The 12,006-nt window shown below is 49.4% G+C and overlaps 1 protein-coding gene across 2 annotated transcripts in view; it reads left to right on the top strand.

Moving 5' to 3' along the window:
• LOC118777415 (WD repeat and FYVE domain-containing protein 3) overlaps positions 1 to 12,006 on the top strand; it is a 75,097-nt gene that overhangs the window by 44,316 nt on the left and 18,775 nt on the right. For both annotated transcript variants that reach the window (XM_036528284.1, XM_036528285.1), the window contains 16 exons: positions 896 to 1,127; positions 1,558 to 1,718; positions 2,476 to 2,587; positions 3,133 to 3,323; positions 3,689 to 3,841; positions 4,279 to 4,352; positions 4,830 to 4,991; positions 5,321 to 5,415; positions 5,510 to 5,630; positions 6,178 to 6,395; positions 6,673 to 6,863; positions 6,956 to 7,090; positions 7,310 to 7,489; positions 7,916 to 8,149; positions 8,854 to 8,953; positions 10,433 to 10,593. In XM_036528284.1, the coding sequence (XP_036384177.1) occupies positions 896 to 1,127; positions 1,558 to 1,718; positions 2,476 to 2,587; positions 3,133 to 3,323; positions 3,689 to 3,841; positions 4,279 to 4,352; positions 4,830 to 4,991; positions 5,321 to 5,415; positions 5,510 to 5,630; positions 6,178 to 6,395; positions 6,673 to 6,863; positions 6,956 to 7,090; positions 7,310 to 7,489; positions 7,916 to 8,149; positions 8,854 to 8,953; positions 10,433 to 10,593 (2,520 nt within the window). The remainder of the gene's footprint in view (positions 1 to 895; positions 1,128 to 1,557; positions 1,719 to 2,475; positions 2,588 to 3,132; positions 3,324 to 3,688; positions 3,842 to 4,278; positions 4,353 to 4,829; positions 4,992 to 5,320; positions 5,416 to 5,509; positions 5,631 to 6,177; positions 6,396 to 6,672; positions 6,864 to 6,955; positions 7,091 to 7,309; positions 7,490 to 7,915; positions 8,150 to 8,853; positions 8,954 to 10,432; positions 10,594 to 12,006) is intronic.

Genomic DNA, 12,006 nt, shown 5'->3' with positions numbered 1-12,006 from the left:
GCTTACTGTAAGCATGCATTGAAAGAAATTCTTGAACTTTTATACCAAAATTTAACTTTTTAGGGGTACATATATAGACATTTACAGTTATAGTCTTTCAGCTGTTTATTCTGTTTGGTTTTGTAGATCAGGGGACAGAATTTGGTGTCCCATGTTAAGAGTCTGTTACAGTTTCTTGCCCCTGTGAAGTTTATGGTCAGGTTGGTTAGTGAAATGTACAGGCACGCAGTGGTATTACTGTACAGTACACAGTGAATGTCTGCCGTAGCTTTATTGTGAGGAGTCATTGTTTCTAGAGTACAAAGCCCCAAAGCCTTGTTACAAAGCTACAGTACAGTAGACTCTTCACAGTTGTGAAGAGTCATTGTTGCTCTGATATAGACAGCTCTGCAGCAAATCACATGAGCATGCTGGCAAACATTTACAAAATGTCTTTATCAAAAGCCCAATGAAACTGGGGGAGGCAGGACAGGCCCACTCACACAGCTAACACATCTGTAGAAATGCCTGCTATGTAATTTGTACACATCTACATCTGACAGCGGGTTCGGGAGGTCTGGGGTGAAGACAGCAGAGTTGTTTTCCTGGGTTTCCTGTGGGATCTTCACTGTCAGATGCTTACAGATAATGGCAAAATGGCAATAGTCAGTTCAGCCACATCCAGAAGAGGGCACAACAGTAACAGACTCAACGTGTAGAGCATTAGTGGAAGAAATGCTGCACAGTTTGGGCAGAGAGGGAATGCCATGCGGTTGTACACACTCTATGGTTTTGCCGGTTAGAATGATGTGGCAGGTTCTATGTGGCTGCTGTCTCACAGGCAGGATAGGTCTCCTCTTGTGAAATCGTTGTGTGGTGCTAACCTCCTGCACTGGCTCTCTGACCCCCCCCACAGCTGCACTATGTCCATAGCACCCCGGGAGGCTCAGGGGCTGCAAACCCCCCAGTGGTGAGCACTGTGTACAGCTATGTGGGCACCCCCCCTGCCCAACGCCAGCTCTCCACGCTGGTGTGGCGGCTCGGCCCCACCCACTTCCTGGAGGAGGTGCTGCCGGCCGCCAGCGTCTCCGCCATCTACGAGCTCGGCCCCAACTATGTGGGCAGCTTCCAGGCTGTCTACCTGCCCTGTGAGTGCTGTGGGTGTGGGTGTTGTATGTAGGTATGTGTGTAGATGTGGGTGTGGGCATGGGCATGGGCATGGGTGTGTGTGCGTGTTGGCACTTTGGCTATGGGGAGAGAAATTTTTCTTTAGGAAAAGTGTACTTTAGTAATCAATGTGTATCAATTTAGTAATCAAAGGACTAGTCATTTTTCTGGCCTCAACAGAAGTGTAAAATAATGTCTGAACTGTGGAAAGGCTTTGTGTCAGGTGATGTCAGAAATGTGTGGTGATGAGACCAGACATTAGACATACCAGGAACAACCTTCTGGCAGAAGAGTTATTGTTGTTTAAAGCTTAACCTGTGGTGCAGAAGATTGTGAGAATAGACATTCTCGCACCATGTTCAGGACATTTAAGCTAAATAACCAGGCTGACTAGTTACATCCCTTTCTCAGGTAAAGATCCGAAGGGGGAGGTCGCTCCTCCGTCTCCGGTGGCCCTTGTACCCGAGGAGAAAGTGTCCTTCAGCTTGTACGCACTGTCTGTGTCCTCCTTCACCGTGGCCAAGATCAGGAAGGTCTACAATAAGCTGGACAGCAAGGCCATTGCCAAGCAGGTGGGTCATTCCCATGGTCAGGCTCACCGGGTTGTTGTATGAGAAAAGGAAACTCAGGGAAAGTGTTTGGTTGGAGTACAGCTCAGCATGTTTGATACATGGAATGACATACCTTCTCTGGGCTTTTAGCTCCTCATTGACTTTCCCACACAACTTCAAATGAATTTCATGCCCCAGTTGTCTACATATACAGTACTATGTATCTGCAGTGGTATCTGTGCTATTTGTTCTGTCCTGTTTCCTGTATGACCAGTGGGAAGAATGTAGTTATTGAAATATGTGCATCTTAAACAGTAGCCCGAAGGTAAACTGGAGATTCCTTTTGAAAGAAGAGCCCAGGAGGTTGTCTGTGTTCATACTAAGGGCCAAACCCACTCAGAGGTCTGAGCTTGTCTGTGAGAGTGATAGATTGTGGCCCTTTGCAGGACCATATGTGGGAGATCAGTTAGAACAAGCTTGCCTGGAGCTCTGCATTTGCATTTCTGTGTTTAATTGGCTTTTACTGATGTTGTTTCTCCATGGTAACCAGCATGGAGCACTGTCCCCTAGTGAAGCAGAAACAGTGTTTGCTCGCAGTGTGGATCTCGCAGTCCTAAGCCTGGGCAGCACAGACCCAAACTTGGAGCTGACAGGCGGGAGCCTGGCACTCACAGACCCAACCTGCCATCCTTAAAGCCTTGCTCACACTCAGAGTGGTAATCATAAAGAGTGGTGGAGACCCATGTCTGACGTCTTTGCTGTGTCCTCTGCCTTACAGCTGGCTGTCTCCTCCCATGAAAACGCCACGCCAGTCAAACTGATCCATAATGCAGCCGGGCATCTCAACGGCCCAGCGCGCACGGTGGGCGCTGCTGTCATTGGCTACCTGGGTGAGCTCCGACGCTCGTCACTTTTGCTTGTTCAGGGACGAAATGCCACACCCAGTCTGTGGAAATCTTATCCATTCCAGGTCTTACTGTTCACCATTAGTATGCCACCCACAGACAGCTTTCCCTGCATCCTCTGTTAGTGGGTTGGAACGAGATGTGGGAAAGAGTAGGGTGGAGTGCTGGAATTCATGTCACCTAATCCTTCATCTCCATCCTCCTTTCAGTTAATCATTTTATAGCTCAAAACCAGTGTTTGAATCTCTGAAGGCTTAGGTTCTGTGAAGGTCTTACCTTAATGTCTGCTGTTTCTAAATGTAGCTAGAAAGGGTCTGATTCTTGCAAATAGTGTTGTGCTTCACACTGAATAGTAATGAAACCATCACACCACCCATTTGCAGAGTGGCTGGATTGTGTCATTGCAGGAGATAGGAGAGAGGCTGTTTGCAGGTGTATTGTTGTGTGTATGGTCTGTGCTCACACAGGGCTCCCGTCTGTACTGCTGAAACTGTGTTTGTAACGCGTGTTCTCCTTTGCCCCCCTCTCAGGTGTGCGCGCGTTCGTTCCAAAGCCTGTGGCAACAAACCTGCAGTACATTGGCGGTGCGGCCGCCATCCTGGGTCTGGTTGCCATGGCGTCGGACGTGGAGGGGCTGTACGCAGCAGTGAAAGCATTGGTGTGTGTTGTGAAGAGCAACGCTCTGGCCAGCAAGGAGATGGAACGCATCAAGGGCTACCAGGTAGAGTGGTGCAGGTGTCCCAGAGCCACCACAGTCCACTCAGCGTAATTAAACATGCCAGGTGGCTGTCCTCTTCACTGCGGTTGACCAGTGCTGTCCTCATATAGTACTGCCAGCCCTGATCTGATTTCTGCTGGGGAAATGCATATTTCTTTACAATGAATAAAATAAACAGGTGCTGTCCTTGTCCATTTCTGCTTGGTGAAACCTGCTGCCTATTCTTAGTATTTAGCTGGGAAGGTGCATTTCCCTCCCCCTTTGTGAGAGATGTGTTATACCTGAGGTGGGTGGGTAGTACCTCCCCTTAGCCCTGATTGAATGGTGAGTGCAGTGGGAGTGGCTGAGGCTCCTGTTCCCTCCTGAAGCTGCTGGCCATGCTGCTGAAGAAGAAGCGCTCTCTGCTGAACAGCCACATCCTGCACCTGACCTTCTCCCTGGTGGGGACCGTGGACAGCGGCCACGAGACCTCCATCATCCCCAACTCCACCGCCTTCCAGGACCTGCTCTGCGACTTTGAGGTGAGGACATTCCACCGTGAACTTCCCAGTTCATCAAACATTTCCTACGTTGAATCTCTCTCATATTTATAGGTACCTTTTTTGGCAGTTCTCAATTTTTCAGTCTTAAATTGTGTCCCTTCTCACTTTATTAAGTGCCAAAGTTATTACTGCAGAAGAATGGCTGTAGGCATCAAGCCAGTTCTACCCAGATGTATCTTTTGGTATGCTGAATCAGTCCAGTCACAAATTGGCCCGTATGTTGATTAGCCAGAGGCATATGAGCTCCAGCCAGTCATTTGCAGTGCTGACTGGCTCCTAAATAAAAGAGGAAAGGACCTTTGCTGAGATGTGTTTTCCAGTAATCACCCCAGGATACACTGTTTAGCTGAAGAGAGTTTACAGTCAGGGGTAAAAGCTGGAGCTTCCTCACAGGACCTGCTCTGTCTCTGCCCCAGGTATGGCTCCATGCTCCCTATGAACTGCACCTGTCTCTGTTCGAGCATTTCATCGAGCTCTTAACCGAGTCCAGGTAAGTGCGTATGACCCCGGTAGCCTGACTCTGCTCTTTACATGACTCTTTTCTGGAGAAAAAATAATTCTTATAAAATAATCTGTCAATAATTTTAGCATGTTGAATGGATGTAACAGAAAGGTGTGTATGAGTTACACTTTCAGTGAGAAGAAAGAACCAAGGTAAACACAAAAACAAACACCATTAAGAACAAACCCTTGTAAGCACTCTGCTCTCTCAGTGAACAGGCTTAGCTCCCTCATAAGCACTCTACTCTCTCAATGATCAGGCGTAGCTCCCTCATAAGCACTCTGCTCTCTCACAGTGAACAGGCGTAGCTCCCTCATAAGCACTCTACTCTCTCTCAGTGAACAGGCTGAGCTCCCTCATAAACACTGCTCTCTCAATGAACAGGCATAGCTCCCTCATAAGCACTCTGCTCTCTCAATGAACAGGCTGAGCTCCCTCATATGCACTCCGCTCTCTTTCTCACAGTGAGGCAGCCAAGAATGCCAAGTTGCTGAGGGAGTTCCAGCTGATCCCCAAACTGCTTCTGACGCTGCGGGACACGTCACTGTCCCAGCCCACCATCACCGCCATCAGCAACGTCCTCAGCCTCCTTCTGCAGGGTTTCCCCAACTCCTACGACCTGCTCAGGTAATGAAAGCAGGATCGTTCCCACTCAGTTCACTGTGCTGGACGCATGTGTGGGCAGTAAGGAGCAGGGCTAGTGACCGAAAGGTTTGTGGTTCAATTCCCTGCTGTGGCACTGTTGTTGTACCCTTAGGCAAGGTACTTAGAACACAGTTGCCTCGGTAAATGTCCAGCTGTACAAATGGATAAGATGTAAAAACTGTTACCTGTGTAAGTTGCTCTGGGTAAGAGCATCTGCTAAATAACAGCAATGTAATGTAATGGATACGGGACCTCACTGTAAGTTGAAGCCATCCTGGTAAATGTGCTGTGTGCTGCCATTGTCTGTGTAGGTTCGGCCAGTTCATCGCCTCAACGTTGCCCACATTTGCAGTCTGCGAGAAATTTGTTGTCATGGAGGCCAACAATGAAGAGAAAATAGATGGAGGTAAGTCATGTCGATATTCCATCTTTTTATGTTTTTGGCACTGTACAGTTGTGCAAGATAAGTCTGAATGATTGAAATGTTTTCCTCTGTTCAGGAAGTGAAGATGACTTTGGGGGCCTTCTCTCGGCCAATCTCATCCTGCTGAGAAACAGACTTCTGGACATCTTACTAAAACTGCTCTTCACTTCCAAAGAGAAGTGCACTGTTAATGCACAGTGAGTCACGTCTCACGTAACACAGACCTGCAGTTTCCATGGCTAAGCTGTAATATCCATGTTGTTTCTTAAATGCATTTTCATTCCGTGCTATTCTATAAATATGTCTGCCAGCCTCTGCATATGAACATTGTAGGTTTATTCTGGTGAAAGTTCAGTTCTAGCACCAGCTTACTCACCCTGGATGTATTCTCAACTTTGAAGTGTAAAATCTGAAACTGATCCAGGGTTGTCTTACTCACAATGGACATGTTCTCAACCCTGAAGTGTAAAATCTGAAACTGATCCAGGGTTGTCTTACTCACAATGGACATGTTCTCAACCCTGAAGTGTAAAATCTGAAACTGATCCAGGGTTGTCTTACTCACAATGGACATGTTCTCAACCCTGAAGTGTAAAATCTGAAACTGATCCAGGGTCGTCTTACTCACAATGGACATGTTCTCAGCCCTGAAGTGTAAAATGTGAAACAGGGTCAGCACTGGTGGTTGCTGTCAGTCAGAACCCTTGTAGTAGTACTCAGTAACTGTGCTGCTGGCCCCTGCAGGGCCTGTGAGGAGCTGGTGCGTACGCTGGGCTTTGATTGGCTACTGATGTTCATGGAGGAGCACCTGCACTCCAGCACCGTGACAGCTGCCGTGCGCATCCTGGTAGTGCTGCTTAGCAACCAGCCCATCCTGGCCCGCTTCAAGGAGGGGCTTTGCGGAGGCGGCTGGCTGGACCACACCGACTCGGTGCTCACCAACAAGATCGGCACAGTCCTGGGTGAGCCACAGCCACAAGCTTCCCGACTGAAATGGGGGCTTAACCTGGATGTTGCAAGTTCGAATCCCATATTGGGCATTACTGTTGTACCTAACTTTAGAATCTGAATGGTTGTCGCCCTTGCTAGAGTTGTCCACTATGCAAGTATATAATGGTCTTAAAAAGCCAGTGAAGAGAGTTACTTGACAATGGCCAATATTTATAAAGTCCAGTGCCCAAGAGGGCTTATTTGGACCCCATAAGACACATGCGTGCTGACGTACCCCTTTCTCGCCAGGGTTTAACGTGGGCCGCAGTGCAGGAGGCAAGTCCACTGTGCGGGAGATCAACCGGGAGGCCTGCCATTTCCCAGGGTTCCCTGTGCTTCAGAGCTTCCTGCCCAAGCACACCAACGTGGCCGAGCTCTACTTCCTGCTGATGGCGCTGTTCCTGCAGCAGCCTGTCACCGAGCTACCCGATAACCTGCAGGTAGGCATCCATCTGTGACTGGATCTCTTAGCTGGGCTAACGACCTCAGCTTAGCGAGTAACGGTGTTTGGTAATTGAAGCTCTCCTTTCAGTTTGACCTGGACTCCATCTGGACGTTCATCTTTGGCGTGCCGGCCTCAAGCGGGACGGTGGTGGGGTCCGTTCACAGCGTGTGCACCGAGGCGGCCTTCCTCCTGCTGGCCATGCTCCGCAGCATGCTCAACCTGGTGAGTGAGGAGGAGGAGCATAGGGACAACACTGTCAACAGCCTGAAAAAGGGACCGTTGCATTGTGGGTCAAAATCAGAAGCGTCCTGTAAATAACTTATTATTATTCTAGATCACTGTAGTGAGAGATGTTGTTCATACTTTACAGCCCTGCTGTAAGAGATGCTCTTTAAGCTTTTGAGACATGCTGTTCAGCCTCATGCTGGTGTTTCCCCGCAGCCCTGGCAGTCAGAGGAGGAGGGCTCCTGGCTCAGAGAGTACCCCGTCACACTCATGCAGTTCTTCCGCTACCTCTACCACAACGTGCCCGACCTGGCACCCATGTGGGTCAGCCCCGAGTTCCTGTGCGCCCTGGCTGCCACTGTCTTCCCCTGCAACATCAGACCCTACTCCGAGATGGTAACCTCTCACCCCTACTCATCACCCAGTCTGCTCCTACCTGATACACACCTAACCCTAAAGTGAGCTACAGTATGACCCTTAATAAAGGATATATTTATACTGACAAAACAGCATTAAAAATAGGCTTTGTCAGAAAGGCTTGAAATTTGCAGCAAGTGGCTTAGTGCTGTCTGATGTTCAGCAACATTGTTAGCTAAAAAATAGTAGTAGTGGCAAAACAATAGTAGTTGTGATAAAATAATTTTAATAGTAGTAAAACTGTAATCAATAAAAGCCGCTAGAGGGAGCTTTAAGGACATTAATGCAAATTTACATGGCAGGAGATCCAGGGTAACAGGCGTCACTGCAGATTCCTGAAGGAGGAGAATTGTAGGTGCACTGGTTATCTGTACAGTGCAATGTTATCCCTGTCCTGTGCTGCAGGTCAGTGACCTGGATGACGAGGTGGGCTCCCCGGCAGAGGAGTTCAAGGCCTTCACCGGAGACACAGGCATGAACCGCAGCCAGTCTGAGTACTGCAACGTGGGCTCCAAGACCTACCTGACCAACCACCCCGCCAAGAAGTACGTCTTCGACTTCATGAGGGTGCTGATCATGGAGAACCTGTGCATGACCCCCGCCAGCAAGCAGACGCCCATCATCGACCTGCTGCTGGAGGTGAGCGCTCCGCTGACCCCCCTGTGTGCCTCTGCTTTGGGGCAAAGCCTTAAAGGGGAGGACAGATCCCTCAGCCAATGTCTGCTTTCTTCTGTGATTCTACTGTGTATTTAGGGTAGAATTTGGCCTTTACTGTCATTGCTGGCACATGCCTTTAAGATGCGTTCGAATCATGATGATGCTCCTCAGTTCTGTTGTGGCGGAGGCGCCAGTGACAGTGCAGTCTGTTTCAGCAGTGCTCTGGGTTGCTGGGCCTCCTCGTCATGTCAAATTAAAAGTCTTTAGCGGCTCACAGCTGCTGATAAGATTTCGTTACTGTCAGCCAGGCTTATGACTGCAAAGCAAATCCTGTGAAAGGATTCTTCTGGCTGATGCGCAAGAAGAAGATCTTGACAGCTAATATGGTCTAAGAGACCCAGTTAAATGCATGTTAAGAAGTCTTATCAGTCCAGGCAGATTCCTCTCGGCTATATTAGGAGAAGCAGTGAATTAAAAGAAGTTCAGCACTTTTATAAGTATGAATCAAGAAATTATTTGGCTCGACTTGCTATTACTCAAACATCACATGATCAAAAAAAAAAAATAGAACGATACCAAGCCTAGTGATATGATTGATCAGGGGTGTGGGGGAGGTTGTAATGGTTGATTTCTGATATGGTGTGTTATTGGGAAAAATAACAGCCCTCTGTGTTGTCTCATACCAGGCCTCCCCTGAGCGGTCCACTCGCACTCAGCAGAAGGAGTTCCAGTCCTACATCCTGGACAGTGTGATGGAGCACCTGTTGGCCGCAGATGTCCTCCTAGGTGAGCCTGCAGTGTCCGATAAAGAGGACAGTACTCAGGTAGAGAGGGTGCAAATCTCAGGTAAAAAGGGCAGGGTTCAGGCATTGATAGCATTTTATAAACAGAGCAGAGCTGGTGCACTTGTCTTTGAACTTTGAGGCCATTTTTTCAGTCATGTTGCACTTGTTTGAGGGAATGGTGAACATATCATTCATAATCATCTGGTCTCCAGGAGTGCATGGTGTTTCATGGTTTTTTCTCAGCTGTGTGGGCTGTCTGTTCCCCGCCGTCTCTGCTGTGTGGGCTGTCTGTTCCCCGCCGTCTCTCAGCTGTGTGGGCTGTCTGTTCCCCCGCCGCGTCTCTGCTGTGTGGGCTGTCTGTTCCCCGCTGTCTCTGCTGTGTGGGCTGTCTGTTCCCCGCCGTCTCTCAGCTGTGTGGGCTGTCTGTTCCCCGCCGTCTCTCAGCTGTGTGGGCTGTCTGTTCCCCGCCGTCTCTCAGCTGTGTGGGCTGTCTGTTCCCCGCCGTCTCTCAGCTGTGTGGGCTGTCTGTTCCCCGCCGCCTCTCTGCTGTGTGGGCTGTCTGTTCCCCCGCCGCGTCTCTGCTGTGTGGGCTGTCTGTTCCCCGCTGTCTCTGCTGTGTGGGCTGTCTGTTCCCCGCCGTCTCTCAGCTGTGTGGGCTGTCTGTTCCCCCCCGTCTCTCAGCTGTGTGGGCTGTCTGTTCCCCCGCCGCGTCTCTGCTGTGTGGGCTGTCTGTTCCCCGCTGTCTCTGCTGTGTGGGCTGTCTGTTCCCCGCCGTCTCTCAGCTGTGTGGGCTGTCTGTTCCCCGCCGTCTCTCAGCTGTGTGGGCTGTCTGTTCCCCGCCGTCTCTCAGCTGTGAGGGCTGTCTGTTCCCCGCCGTCTCTCAGCTGTGTGGGCTGTCTGTTCCCCGCCGTCTCTCAGCTGTGTGGGCTGTCTGTTCCCCGCCGTCTCTCAGCTGTGTGGGCTGTCTGTTCCCCGCCGTCTCTCAGCTGTGTGGGCTGTCTGTTCCCCGCCGTCTCTGCTGTGTGGGCTGTCTGTTCCCCGCCGTCTCTGCTGTGTGGGCTGTCTGTTCCCCGCCGTCTCTCTGCTGTGTGGGCTGTCTGTTCCCCGCCGTCTCTCAGCTGTGTGGGCTGTCTGTTCCCCGCCGTCTCTCTGCTGTGTGGGCTGTCTGTTCCCCGCCGTCTCTCTGCTGTGTGGGCTGTCTGTTCCCCGCCGCCTCTCTGCTGTGCGGGCTGTCTGTTCCCCGCCGTCTCTCAGCTGTGTGGGCTGTCTGTTCCCCGCCGTCTCTCTGCTGTGTGGGCTGTCTGTTCCCCGCCGTCTCTCAGCTGTGTGGGCTGTCTGTTCCCCGCCGTCTCTCTGCTGTGTGGGCTGTCTGTTCCCCGCCGTCTCTCAGCTGTGTGGGCTGTCTGTTCCCCGCCGTCTCTCTGCTGTGTGGGCTGTCTGGTCCATGCTGTCACTTCATGTGGTCTCTCTCGTCTGCCAGGCGAGGATGCATCTCTTCCCATCACCACTGGGGGGAGTTACCAGGTCCTGGTCAACAATGTGTTCTACTTCACTCAGCGCGTGGTGGACAAGCTGTGGCAGGGCATGTTCAACAAGGAGTCCAAGCTGGTGGTGGAGTTCATCGTGCAGCTCATTGGCCAGGTGAGACAGCTCTTTGTCTCCACAACACACTCCCTAATGCCTAATTGGTCCTGTCACGTCATGGCACAAAATCACTGCCCAGAACTTTCTCTGCCGTTGCCCTTGATGGTGGAATGAACTTCCACGGTTAGTCCATTCTGCTGAGTCCCTCACTAACTTCAAGAAACGTCTGAAGATGCAACTCTTCTGCTCTCACCTGAGCACCTGAAACACTACCACCTAGAGGAATTTCTTACATCCTAAACTGTTTTTTTACCTTCAAAAAAAAAAATCAGATGTAACGGTTTAATGCACTTGTGTCTGTACCAGCTAGCTTGTACCTTCCTGTGCCTGGCCAACTTTTGAAACTTGGTCACGCAGCGCTTCTAATATTGTGAACCATATATGGCTTTTGCTAGTGTTATACTCTGCCTTACTGGTAAATTGCTTGGGATAAAATGAATAAATGTAAATGTAATGTAAATGTATTTTCACATAGTCTCACACATTCTTACATCTGAAACAGCATAGCTGTGTGCTCGTGTGATCTCTTTAATTAGTTTGTAACTTGAAAAGGAACAATACTTATAATACTAAAATACTAAAAAAAAGAACTTGCATGCAATAAAATATGCAAACCAACAAAAGGCTAGTAAACAGGAAGAATAATTACTAAATATTTAAAGAGTACTACTGTGTAATAATTCAACACAAGAAAAACACAAGTAATAATTTTCAGACGTTACCCTGTGAGACCCAATACCGATATGTCTTGATATGCCTTTGTAAGCCAATGCCACTAGTGAAGCAATATATCAGCCTGGCTCCAGCTGTAGCAGAAACAGATGGAGGAAGGAAGACTGTGCTCATCCAGCAGGCACACAGCATGAGCCAATGGTGCCAAAGAGATTATTCCCCCGACTCAGCAGTTACCTGGCTGTGTTCATAAATAGGCCAATCGGTCTCTCTGTTTCCCAGTCCTCCTTCCTGTTCCTGTGTCCCATTCACTGGGAGCAGATCAGCAGACAGGAATTATTCTGAAGCATTCAGCATGTGCACCAATACCGGCTGCGTCTGCTGCCACCTGCTGGCAGATCAGAGAAGAATGTGTTACTGAGTGGGAGCACCTTCATCCCAGCTTATTTTGAGCATTGTCCAGGGTAGTGTGGTTTGTTAGTTCTACAAACTCAAATGCTACTTCCTTTATTCAGTCTGATGAAAGAGGCTGCCCTGTGGGGCAGCTAAACCTATGAACAAGTTCTGTATTCACTCATATCCCAGCTTTTAACCTGCCACAGCCACTTAACCAGTTTAGGCTGCAGAGCAGTACGATTGTACATTAAGCAAATGCAATTACAGTAAAAAAAAAAATGGACTGATAAAAATGGCCAAATACTGTGTATTTACTCCTTATCTCTTGGGAACACAGAAAAG

The sequence above is a fragment of the Megalops cyprinoides genome, chromosome 5 (assembly GCF_013368585.1).
Source record: "Megalops cyprinoides isolate fMegCyp1 chromosome 5, fMegCyp1.pri, whole genome shotgun sequence".
NCBI lineage: Eukaryota > Metazoa > Chordata > Actinopteri > Elopiformes > Megalopidae > Megalops > Megalops cyprinoides.
This window is presented reverse-complemented; position numbering and strand designations above follow the sequence as displayed.